Here is a 13,779-nt window from a genome sequence, read left to right as displayed (position 1 = left end):
AGGACATAGCATGTAGCTGTAGCCACGTCTTGACAGTTTCCACAGCAGCAATTTGTGTTTCCAACAGAAAATATTCTGGATACTATTCAGAAAACTAAATATAGTCAATATGTTTCAGTAGGCCTCATGAATGATGGCTTCAATTAAGACATTAACATGTAGACATTAACATCATTACTTGATGTGCATTTAATATGAACTTCTCTTGTGTTCATGCTTAATTCACGTTTAACACATTAGTTCAATTTATACAACATAGATTCAGTTGTTGATATGCAATTAACATGAACTAATCTTTGTTAATGTTATCCATGTTTAAGTCATGTTACTGAATGTATATTTAACATAAACAAGTGGCACCTTAAACATTAAATGATGCTTTTCCCTCCATGTCTGATTGTAGTTCTGATTAAACCAATCAGGATACAGACGGTTTTCATGGAATTGTCAATCCTGTCCTGTAATAGCAAACACTGCAACAGGAAGTGAGCTGGGGTTCAATTTAGAATGTTTGTTGTCAAGTTAAAATCGTCTAGAAAGGTTTATATCAAAGTCTATTCCACAAATCAAGAGTTTTAACCAGAGTTTAGGTAGGTTGAAAAACATCTGCTCACATGAAATTAAAATGTATCTTTGGAGAGACATTTACAACTTCAAAACATACATATGGCATAAGACAAGACAAGACAAGAGCAAAATAAAGTTAACGACTGCACCGGAATCAACATTTAGGCGTCGGCCAGGGAAACTACAAACACACAAAACTCTAGTCGCACAAAGTTTGGATTTAGAAAATGGCAGTTTTTATTTCTTTGTCACGTCGGGTATGAAACAGTTTCACAAGGCTTCAGGGACTACAAACAATGATTAGCATGAAAAAGAAGAGAACCAAAGTGAAATAACCCCAAAAGACAATAGTGGTTGCATCTCCATCACCAGGTGGTAAACAGAGTGAACAGGCCTGCGTCAGGTGGTAAACAGAGTGAACAGGCCTGCGTTGTGCCGTTGTTTCCTGGTCAGACATGTTTACAGTAACAGGAAGTAACTAGGGAGCGTTTGTACGGAAAGCCAACGGGGTCAGAAACACCTACAAGTAGGGACGCACCATGATAATCGGCATGGCAACGGTACCGACCGAGACAGGCTTTAAAAAGACATATCGGCATCATCCAAAAACAAACATTTCTACGGATATGACAAGCCGATAAAATGACGATTTACGTATGCATATGAAATCAAATATGCAGCTGCTTGTGGTGGCTATTGTCAGAACTGTCTCCGGGAGAGCGTCATCCAAGCCTGTTCAAGTAGGATGAATCCAACAGCTTTGTTTGAAAGAAAATGTTACATAAATAAATAACAAATATTACATGTTTTACATAACCTAAGTTGAAGTAGTTTTTTGTGCCCAGTGAATGTGTACATTTTGAAAAGCATTGTATTTATGTCTGCATCTACCAGTGGGACATCATGATCAGAGTATGCATAATAATGTGTTAATACCACTACGGCAGAGACTTGATATTCTCTGAAATCAGGTGGGGGGAAATGTGCGCATATACCTGTATCAGCCAAAAGAGTTTGAAAATATCAAATATCGGCAAAAAAAATAAACCCTCTGCAGAAATGAGAAATAACCCAGTATGGTGCATCCCTACTGTACGTACAAGTGAAATGACACAGCAGCTTGTCTCTCAAACAGGGCGAACACTGACGTCAAAACGCCTCAAATCAGCCGTCTTGACAGCGGGGACTCATCTGGAATTTCAGGCGTTTCTAATTTAACTTTAAGCGTACGATGTAACCGCGTCATCCCGCGCTCGGAGGCCCCCCCTTCATCGCATGCTCGTCCATGCTCGTTCTCCGCTGTCCAGTGTCCAATAGGGGCAAAATGATGCCCCAAAAACCATATTCAAAAAAACACATTTCCTCGGACCAGGATGTTTGGTCGGGCGTTTCTGACCCCTTTGGCTTCCCGTAGTTGCGTTTGCAGTGTCGTCCGGCGTCCGGCCGTCAAATCCTCAACATCGTACAGACGACACGAAGCGAAACCTTAACGAGTCGCGTTTCATTGTCCTGACCGTGCGTTCACACCGCTGACGAATCAATCAACAAGTTATCATCCATCACTAGCCAATCGGATTTCTGGGTTTTACAATTTTGTTTCCCTGCTAAATGGAGGCGTTGACTCAAGCGGTTTAAATCTTCCCAGAAAGGTGACGGGAAGGAATCAGGGTCAGACTGATACACAGAGCTCATATTGGATATACGGAGCTGATGTTGGCACGAAAATCGGTGGCTATCAGCAACTTCAATCCGAAAATAGTGATACTGGCTTTGAAAAACGGATATCAGTCCAACCCTGGGATACTAATCAGTCACAAAGACGAAGCTGGGAGAAGAGTTGATTTATCGTTGGTGTCAATTTTAAGCTCTGAAGTCATTTTACCGAGATTCTTCGGTTTATTTTTTAGATGAACACCCAATTAACGATCGCTAATTAGTTGGCTACATTTATGATTTAAACTCAAAAGCAGTGAAAAATGTCACATGCCTGTTTGGTTGAAAACAGTGGGTCTGCAGAACGGAGCCTCTGGCCCCGCCCACAAAGCAAGCGGCTGTGCCCTTATCGACCAGTCAGGACAGAGCACGTTTGCCCGGGTCGCTCGCAGCGTGAACGCACGGTGACGCAACGCACGCACAAAATTCACCACAATCTGTTCGCTCCTATGAGCCAGGCTGCCCCACGCACACACACGCACACGCACACACACACACACACACACACACACACACACGGGCAATAGTTTGATAATTATCATTTTCCAGTGGAATCCGTAACTCAGCTATATTGGCAAGCAAATTCATGTAAAAACTGACATGAGGTATCAAACATTTGAAGGAATATTTATCACACCTAACATTACCATATTTTGATAACTTATTATTTATTTTAATGTGACTTTGCATATGTAAGCCATATTGTGATATATATATATATATAACTATAAAAAAAAAATAACATGTGACACACACACACACACACACACTTGATCCCCTCCTGTGAAGCAGAGCGTGTTGGATAGCAGGTGAAGCTAGCTAAGCAGTAACTGTTCTACCCCAGGAGACGCACAGAGGCACCACGACAATAACAAATATTACCAGAAATCATATTTTCCCAAAAAATAAAAACCTGCCGAGAGCCGAAAAACTATCAATGACCGACGATCCGACGTTCCAGACGCAACAACGTTGGCTCGGTAAGAAGAACCGTTTGAGTGGAGTTGGAGTTGGAGTGAGGAATGGACACAGGAAGTGTCTCAGGGTTTCTGTGGCGCGTCACTCGTTCTTCTCCGCCTTGCCGCCCTCCGCCTCCTCTTGCTCCGTCTCAGACGTCCACAGCTGAAACACACACACACACACAACGACCTTTAACCTTCACTACACACACAACACACACACGCACACACAACACACGCACGCGGCCACCGACCATGATGGAAGAAATTATGAAGAAAATATGGCCTTGATGGAAGAAAATATCCAATTCAATTTTTCTCTCTCTTTTTTTTTAAGAAGTGTTGCTAATTTCCCTGCTGCATGAATACAGACATAACTATAGAGCAGGGGTTCCCAAACCTTTTCATCTTGGGACCCAAAAGATAAATCAAAATCAAACCCAAATAATGAGATGCATTAGTTAGATGTTATCTATTCTAATGTCTTAGGTATGCATGTTGACCCAAAAGATAAATCTGGTTTCTCCCTGGGACCCAAACTCACAAAAAACATACGGTAATGAGTTGCCACGACGACCAGTTAGCGACCCCGCCCCCCACGGGTCAGCGACCCCGCCCCCCACGGGTCAGCGACCCCGCCCCCCACGGGTCAGCGACCCAAATTGGTTCCCGACCGATAGTTTGGGAAACACTGCTACAGAGGAAACTAGGGAAGACACTACGGAGCCTGGGAGAAAAGTGATGTCTACTACAACGTGTAATCAACCCTTCATTTTGTTGTGCCTATTCGTGCAACAAGATACATCTCATTCCCTCCATGTGGTTAATATAAATCTTATGAGACACAATAGAGAGCCAAAGTGAAACGTCACTTCCTGCTTCAGCACTGTACCAGAGATTTTCATCCGCCATTTATTCTCCCATAGACATTTCGTAAAATGACTTATAAAAATGGGTTTACTTGGTCAAACCCAACGGTTCAGATATATTTTAGAAACAGGAGAGACCATTGAACATTTCACTCGGACCAAAACATAAAAAAACTGCGGATTTAAAGAAAATATTTTTTCAATGTTTTGGTCCGAGTGGAATGTTCTATGGTCTCTCCCGATTTCTCAATATAGCTGAACCGGCTTTTTGGACTACGGTAATTGATGTTTGAAATGAGAGAACATGACTGGACTAATTGATGTTTGAAATGAGAGAACATGACTGGACTAATTGATGTTTGAAATGAGAGAACATGACTGGGTATTTTGCAGGTGAAGAAAGTCGAGACAGAGTGGAAGCAGACTCACGGTGAGGTTGTCTCTGAGCAGCTGCATGATCAGTGTGCTGTCTTTATAGGACGACTCGTTCAGCGTGTCCAGCTCTGCAATGGAGTCATCAAACGCCTGCGCACATGCACACGCACACACACACACACACACACACACACACCAATTAGTACAGCAATTTACCAATTAGTACAGCAATTTAAAAATGAACAGGTAATCATGAAGAAAAAACAGGGGGGAAGGATCCTATAGGATGAGAGTGATGCGTCAGTTCTTTAAAAGTGTATTTTAGTCAGTGACTACGTTTACATTAGAGCTGTGAATCTTCACTGGCCTCACGATTCCATTACGATTCAGAGGGCTACGATTCGATTACGATTATCGATGCATCTCGATGCATCGTCAATCGATGCATCACTTCTTTTCCCAATACATGATTTATTTTTTCTCACTCTCGTTTTTCTCACTGTGTGGCTACTTTTAAAATAAAAGTGCATTTGGAATTGCATTGTATTATGATCCAAATAAACAACTGCATGTACATCCATTATATTTTATTCGATTATAAAAAAAATAAAATAAAAAAAACGATTTTTGACATTTGTGGATCGATGAGAATCGTGCACGTCTGCATTGCGATGCATCTTATAATGGATTATTTTTGACACCTCTAGTTTACATGGACTGCAATATTCTGATATTACCCGATTAAGACAATACTCTGAATAAGACATTGCCACGTAGACAGCATGATCTGATTACGTTAACCTGAATGAGGTCATAGTCGGAGTAAGCAATAACCAATTTAAGACGTGGAGTATTCCGATCTTGGTGGCATTACTGAAGTGCATTGTAGACATGTAAACATTAATCACACAGCAGCACATGCTCTAGCTTCCAGCGAGTTGTTGCGCAACTTATTTACAGAAGAAAAAGATGGCTGCCAGCGGTAAAAAGACGTCCCAACAGCTTGTCCCCAACACGGCAGAAAGACGACAAAAGGATTTCAGGTTCAATTTAAGAGGGAAACTCGGGACGTAGGGACGTGTCTCTTCAGTCATAGGCCATTTTCACAGCAACCGTTTTGAGGTGCTAAAGCAGGAAGTAACGCATGTGAGGTGCTAAAGCAGGAAGTAACGCAGGTGTAACCAATAACATTAACGAGGGCCCTGGCGCTGGAACACCTAAATGGAATGGAACCATCATTAACGGTATCGGTTGCTGTGACTTTGCTCTGTAGCATGTGAAGGAATGGAAAATTCAATAAGCAAATAATGTCAACACCTTCATTGAAATATTGTCTTCTTTACAATAAGGTCAATAGTTGGATTATTGCCGTCCATGTAAACATAGTAAAGCTGCGTTCACACCGACCTATTAAAAGTTTTTCGCTGGCATCGAGTTTACATACAAAGTCAAAGCAAACCAGCGATTGAGCGTATATTCGCACGGGAGAAAAATCGCTGGGCGTCCGAGCGACAGAGACAGAGCGATAGGGAGAAAATACGCTTGTCGCCCGAGATGAAATATCCCAACTCGAGCGAAATTACGCTGGCATCAGTCGCTCGCTGTTCAACGCTGATTGGCTGCCGTGTGAGAGCGAGTCAAGGATCACACTGGCTTGGAACAAACCGCTGGTTTATTGTGTGGCAACAAACCGCATTGACAGCTGATTGACAGGCTGACAGCTGACATGAAGTGAAGTCTGTACTACCGGTATGGAGCTCGCGTTAGGAGCACGCTGATAGGCTTAGCTTGTAAACATCTACGGTGGCTCGTAGTGGACAAACATCATGACATTGCGTAACGTTATAGCCCCCACATGTCCGTCAATTCGTGTGCCTGTTGATGAGCGATTTAAACACAGCGACAGAGCGATTCCAAAGGGTTGAATCAAGCGACAGAGCGAAAAATAAATATCTCGGGCGTGAACACAGCTTGAGTGTCATCCACATCTAATATGATTTTTAATTAAATAATAAAAAAAATACATCAGCTGCATATCTCGCTCTAAGAGAGAGACTGGAAGAAAGACAGATAAAGAGAGATCCAGAGATATATACAGAGAGAGAGAGAGATCCAGAGAGAGATATACACAGAGTGAGAGAGAGATCCAGAGAGAGAGATCCAGAGAGATATATACACAGAGTGAGAGAGAGATCCAGAGAGAGCGTGGGAAAGGGAGAGCCAGAGAGAGAGACGGGTAGGGAGGTGGAACCTGTTTGGCGAGCTCGCAGGCCTTCTCAGAGTTGCCGGCGATCTCGTAGTAGAAGACGGAGAAGTTGAGCGCGAGCCCCAGGCGGATGGGGTGCGTGGGCTTCATGTCCCCGCTCTCAGAGGCCTTCTTGTAGGCCGCCTCGTACGCCTCCTGGGCCTGCTTCACCGTCACTGCAACCACAGGAGGAGGAGGAGGAGAGGAGGCTGTCACACCCATCAGCAGCTCACGCTTCAAGAGTTCATTCTCTACGCTTTGTAGAGAGAGACTACAATTCAAACGGACTGGCTACTAGAGCTGGGTATTGGTTCAAATTTCAAGAATCGATTCGATTCCGATTCACAAGGTTGCAAATCGATTAATTTCAATTCTATTCGATTCTATTCGATCAATTTCAATATGTTTTTTGAGCTGTACCCTGAATTACATGTCCAGTTATGTAACACAGGGGTTCCCAACCAGCCAAGTAGATACATGGGGGGAAAAAAGTTGCAGACCTGTTGTCAATTTTAATGGTTTTAGTTACACATATATTTACTCACCAGGTGGTGACAAAGGGTAAATAACAGCCTTTTCATCTGTCAATAAAGACACTTTCACAATTATGCACAGTGATTTGATTTCAGCCTATATAATTTCTAGAAGTAGAAATTAATGATCAAACATTTCCATTCATGTAGCCTACAGTATTTATGTTTTTGTTTCAACTACAAACATAAATAAACGTCAACTTGAAACTATGTTTCAACTACCACACACAGCATAATATTTTAGTCTGTTTATAAAAAAGAAAAGAAAAAAAAATTGAATAAAAAAAAATCGATCTCTGGACATATGAATCGATAATCGAGGATTAAAATAAAAATCGATTAAAAATCGGAGAATCGATTTTTTTGAACCCAGCCCTAGGGCTACACAACGGTTAAGCACCTTGTGAAGTCCTTGGATTTTAAAGTGTGCTATATAAATTTAATTTACTATTATTATTATTATTATTATCATTCATTTCGGATGAGCTATAGACCGTTTCACTGGAAGTCTGCTGCTAGGGAACAGTTAGGGCCCTGTTTATTTCCTGCCAGCTAATGTATTAGCAAACACTGCAAGAGGAAGTAGGACGGAGGCCATTTTGAATGCTTATGTTGTCAAGTTGAAACTGTCTACAGCAGCGCTTTTCAAGGTGTGAGGCGCGAGGCCTCCCCTGGGGTGCGCGACTCGCGAGACAGCTTCAGTACTTGCTATATTTTTTTTCCCACCCCCGAAAAAAATCGAGGTATAGCACTCCAGCTTTGGTATACATTTTGATGAACAAAAACAGGCTTTGTAACAATGAATGTTTGCGGTTTAATAGCGCCAATTAAAAATGAAAATCACTTGGAAATGCATTCATTCGGAATTATCTTTGCATTGGACAGTCTATAATTGACCGTATGAAAATGTAAAGGAAAGAAAACAGGCTAAGGCTACCCCCCCTCATTATATTAAATGTGCATTCAGCGATGTTTTTGTGTTAAAATAAGTGTTAAATGGCATTATATTCTGACAGCAATCACTGAAATAGTGTTTGGTCAGTGACTTGAAACCCCCCCACCCCCCGCTCTCTCTCTCTCCAGAGCCGTTTTCCCACATGCGTACCGGAAAATTACCTGTAAGTCAATATCGGACATTTCCCTTCACACCTGGGCGCTCGCATGTGGGAATATAGCAGCGAAATTGCCTGTATGTTGGGGGGCGGGGGGAGGGGGGGAGCTTATTTTGGGGGTCGGCAAAACTCCGATGGTGAAATAGGTTCGCTTGTCACACAATAAATCACACTCGTTTGACTTAAGAGCAGCGTCAAGCCAGCGTAATAAACACAGCCGATTTCCCCCCTCCCTGCTCGAGAGAGGCCAGTCCTTCACTCCTCCGCACTTCGCAGCAGCCTGACACAGGACAGACACAGCGAGAATGGCAGTGGCTTGCAAGCCACCCAACGCTTGTAGCCTATGTATGTAGAGAAAGCAAATGCACGAAGCGAAATGTGGAAGTAGTTTGCTTTGATGTGCGTGAATGATTAGATGATGCACGCTGGAAGTGAACGTTAAGCAACGTGCCCATGAGAGAAGGACCGGCAAATGACTGGACCAGTTTTACACTTGTGTCCCTGATCGCGCATACCGCTCTTCTGACTGGCTCGAAACTGGTGAAATGTCCGCGACGACGGGGTCGCGCTTATACCGGAAAACAACTTTCACACATGAAGGCATTAGACCGCGTTCCGGTCATTTAGCGGTAAAAAGCGCATGTGGGAAAACAGCTCTGTAGTCCTGCATGCGGAGCGGACGTATCTCCGCAACCGTAACTCGTAGAGACTCACGAGACGATTTGGGTCTGGATCAAGGCAACAAGGTGTGTGTGAAGTGATGTCACTCAACTGGAAATGATACGCAATTGCTCGACTGTGATGTCATCAGGCAGTTGTGATGTAATCAGTGATGATGTTACTTGAGCAATTGTCTTCTTCTTTTAGTTAAAATTGGTTAAGTGGTGTCTGTATGGCTGCACCACTTACCTGTGTGTGATTTTTTACAAGCCACAGGACTTGGCAAGTACCAACCCCAACCTCAGAAATCAAGCAAAAATAGCAATATTTAGGATTTGGATTGTGACAACTTTTATTCTTATAATTATGCACATAAGACCCGAAATGATATAGTTAGGTTTTTTTGTAGATTTCGGTTGCCAGGGTCTTTAAGGAATCTGGAACCGCTTCAAGGACCTCTTGAACCACTGAAGCCCCCTGGAACCCGCTGAAGGACCGCTGGAACTCCTGAAGCCCGATGGGACCCTCTCAAGGACTTCTGGAACCCCGCCAAGGACCCCTGGACCCCCTTCAAGGACCTCTGGAACCCCCTCAAGGAACTTTGTAACCACCTCAAGGACCACTGGAACCCCCTCAAGGACCTCTGGAACCCCCTCAAGGACCTCTGGAACTCCTGAAACCGATGCGACCCCCTCAAGGACTTCTGGAACCCCTTCAAGGAACTTTGTAACCCCCTCAAGGACCACTGGAACCCCCTCAAGGACCTCTGGAACACCCTCAAGGACCTCTGGAACTCCTGAGACCGATGGGACCCCCTCAATGACTTGTGGAACCCCTTCAAGGACCTCTGGAACCCCCTCAAAGACCCCTGGAACCTCTTCAAGCCTCCCTGGAACCCCTCCAAGGACCTCTGGAACATCATCACTGATGGCCGGTGTTGCCAGGTGGGAAATGTTGAATTACCGTACCTGATGGTCAAAATTATCTTTATGGGGGAAATTATCGTTTCCGCCACTTTTATACCTCAGCCAGGAAGGATTTATGACATCATTGATGACATCACAACTGCTCGAGTGACATCACTGATGACATCACAACTGCTCGAGTGACATCACTGATGACATCACAATTGCTCGAGTGACATCAATGATGACATCACAATTGCTCAAGTGACATCACTGATGACATCACAATTCACTGATGTCACAAACAGACAAAATCGTGACTAACCACCGCCCACCCACTTATGAGGCAATTTTCATTATGAGGATGATGATGATTTAAATCTCATTCTTAAAATACTTCCACTGAGGTAAAGAACAGCAAAATAATGCTACTTGAGTAGGAAATTCTATCTACGTTTTAAACTTTAAAACCGTTTTTTTTTTTTTTTTTTTACGGAAAAAAGTTTTTAGCAACAATAATAATTTTGTTTTTTGCTAAATTCATGGCGGGCCACTTAAAAATGGGCAGCGGGCCGCAGTTGGCCCGCGGGCAGTAGTTTGGCCACCCCTAAGTGGTGTCTGTATGTCTGCACTGCTTACTGCAGCACCTGGGTGTGATTTTCTTTTAATGAATGAAAGAGAAACATTTACACATTTCTGTTCTCTCAGAAACAAGGAGATGCTGTTATCTGCTGAGAAATGTTGAGTGCACTGAAACTATTTTTGCCAATGACGTCGATCGACGTCAAAGTAAATAGTGACGTAGAGTGCCAATGACGTCGATCGACGTCAAATGCGTTTTTTGACGGTGGGACGTGGATCAAAGCCTCCTGCATCTGCTGTACAAATATTGTAGCTATTGAAGGTGTATAACCTATTTACGGACTCATTAGGTGGCGACAGTGCTCTCCAGATTAGAGAAAGGTCAGGAAAACAGCAGGAAAAAGCCCCGTGATGAAAGAGAAACCACTCATGCTGCAGCCAGAGCCATATAGATTGCTCTGGCTGCAGCTGACCTTGGCTGCGAACAGCAGTCAATCCGCTCCCACAACTGAGCCCCTCTGCCTCTCTCTGTCTGTCTGCATAGTTTCTCCACACGATTAGCTGCCAGAAAAGCAGCACCCGACACTGAAAAGCCAAACCATTCTCAGCAGTCCGGTTTGGCTTTTCCGTGTCGCGCTGGGAGCGGGCGCACAAAAACGGAGCACTCCGAAAATATACGCTGGGTGCGTGAGGCTGTGTGTTAGTGTGGGGAGGAGTTTGCAGCTGAGGGGGGGGAGAGGGGGGTGGGGCATGCAGGGCACCACACAACTACACCACGTCACTACATCAGAAAATATTAGCTAGAGTCAGTGAATGTGCTTGAAATGCTTCATTTCACAAAAGGCTGAATAACTCAGCTTCTAATTTGAAACGCCTGAAAACGCTGAAAACAACCTATCTTCACCAGGTCATAACTAAAGAACGGAAAATTGTATCAATAAACTTTTTTTTGCTGATGATACAATAGAGTCTCCTTGTTCTTTGTGCGTGTTCGGTGTTTACATAGTAATATCACACAATATTCTGTGGGCCTTGAGATATCACTGAAAACGCTCTGAAACTCTGGCACTGGGAGCATCCGTTCTCCAAAAGTGGCTGGCACTCAATGAGTTAAAAAAAAAAAAACGTTTTTTGATTAAATGTGGACATTTATTTAGTTGATACTTTTTTTTTTTAAGATGTGCACTGAAGAGTGCAGAGAAACAGAGATAATGCAGACAATAACAGTGTGGTTCAGCAATTCTGAGTCTCATTTGTTATTAAATGGATGTATTTTATCAGATGCAAAAAAGCAACAACATGGTATCGGCGTTATATATCGGCCGCCCTGCTCTGTAAATCTCGCCGTTGGAAAACCCGTATCGGTCGAGCCCTAGTTTCCCCCCCTGAGCAGATTTGGGTGTTCCACTTGTTCAGACTGAAAACTTTAATAACAATAAAGAAAGAGATTAACTTCAAAACAATTCCGCTGCAGGACTAGTTTTTAGATCTAGTCCGAATCTGCTGTGTCGGCGTTCTGCTCTACCAAGAGTCACTGATCTGGGCAAGAGACAAGCCCCCAGCGTCAGGTCTCAGCCTTCAAGCAAATTGAACCTGGTGGCTAAGCTCAGTATTGCAAGTCATGGGACACCCTGCAGCCCATAAACAGATTTTCCCCATCCACTTACATGGGGAAAGAACTCTGTAAAACTCTGAAAACATTTTCTGGGTGTCACTCAAAGTCAAAAACGACTCTTTGAATGATCAAGTTAGACTTTATGAGTAAATTTGTCTTCAGACGCCACCAAGAGCCATTTTCTGGAGCCGCCTCTCTCTCTCAAAATGCTTCATGTTCAAATGAATGGGCCATTTGCAATACGGTATCCAGCTCTTTAATACATCCATGGGCAGAGAGACATAGCTGAAGACTCTACCCGAGCAGCTGCAGAGACACAGCTGAAGACTCTACCCGAGCAGCTACAGGTTGAAAGACCTCTGGAGGGGACTCACTGTCTCGCTCGTCTCCGGAGGCCACCTCGGCCAGGTAGCGGTGGTAGTCTCCCTTCATCTTCAGGTAGAAGACGGCTCCCTCCACCTCTGTTGCCTTCTTGATCAGGTGGTTGTCCAGCAGCTCCTGAGAGGAGGAGACACGGGGAGAGGAGGTAAGACAAAACTCAGCTCACGCCACAGCTACGCTCCAAAAAGTTGGGCAGTATATATATATATATATATATATATATATATATATATATATATATATATATATATATATATATATATATATATATATACACACACACACACACATATAAATATACATATATACATACATACATACCAGGGGCGGAGCGACCCTATCAGCCCACGGGGGGCGAAGCTCATAGGGGGCCCCCCGATCCAAAAAACAAAAACAAAACAAAAATCCAATTAAGGCCGGCGACGAAGAAAAATGTGCCTTTTTTGCATGTTTGAATCTGTTTTAGCCATATTTAGTGGAATATCTCATTTTAAACACACCAATGTTATTGTCTATTGATTGAATTGCTCTCACACTCAGGCCTGTTTTTTTTTTTTTTTGCATGGGGGCGTGGGCCCGGGGCGGGTGCACCCTCTGCCCCAGTGTACGCTCTGCTACTACTGATACATACATATATATATATATATATTGTAGCAGTTTGACCAGTCAAATAGCTTGTCAGTGTCAAAACCCCACAAAGGATACATGTAAAAAAACACATGAACCCTTAACCCGGTTATTTGAATGCACAATCAAGATTAAATAGCAACCATAAATGCAACACACAGCAATATAAACACTCAAATTCAAGGGAATGAAACAATGCAATAAATTCACACCACACCAGCAACTCAGTTTGAGATTCGGATTATTATTAGAATGAAGGTAAAGGCACGGAAAGTTCATCAAACCAAAAAATAGTCCACTCCGGGATTTCAAATAATCAAGACAGTTCAGTTCAATCCAGTGAAACAGTACAGTTTTTCCCTTAACAAAAATAATTCCACTTCCGGGATTTCGCGGTTACTCTCCAATAGAAACAAAACAAGGAAGTACTCCACACACTCCAAAACCCGCAGAAAACAAGAAGAAAGCCAGTAAAGAAAAGTATAGTCAGGTCAGGTCTCGTTTAGCAAACGATCAACTCTCCAACAACTCACGGCTGTCAGCGTATTCAGTTTACCGGACTGTTGATGCGAAGAGAGGTGACGTGATGAGACGAGAGGAAAGCACAGAGTAGATGAGATAGCCAGATTCCAGACG

The 13,779-nt window shown here is 43.3% G+C and overlaps 1 protein-coding gene across 2 annotated transcripts in view; it reads right to left on the bottom strand.

Moving 5' to 3' along the window:
* ywhaqa (tyrosine 3-monooxygenase/tryptophan 5-monooxygenase activation protein, theta polypeptide a) overlaps window positions 1-13,779 on the bottom strand; it is a 28,737-nt gene continuing 14,958 nt past the window's right edge. For both annotated transcript variants that reach the window (XM_083642588.1, XM_083642589.1), the window contains exons 3-6: window positions 12,510-12,633; window positions 6,735-6,904; window positions 4,538-4,633; window positions 1-3,402 (exon numbers count right to left, since the gene is read on the bottom strand). In XM_083642588.1, the coding sequence (XP_083498714.1) occupies window positions 3,340-3,402; window positions 4,538-4,633; window positions 6,735-6,904; window positions 12,510-12,633 (453 nt within the window). In that variant the 3' untranslated portion in view covers window positions 1-3,339. The remainder of the gene's footprint in view (window positions 3,403-4,537; window positions 4,634-6,734; window positions 6,905-12,509; window positions 12,634-13,779) is intronic.

Source organism: Poromitra crassiceps (assembly GCF_964638095.1).
Source record: "Poromitra crassiceps genome assembly, chromosome: 9".
NCBI classification, from domain to species: Eukaryota; Metazoa; Chordata; class Actinopteri; order Beryciformes; family Melamphaidae; genus Poromitra; species Poromitra crassiceps.
Note: the sequence above shows the minus strand (reverse complement) of the source record. Positions and strands in the feature narration are given on the sequence as shown.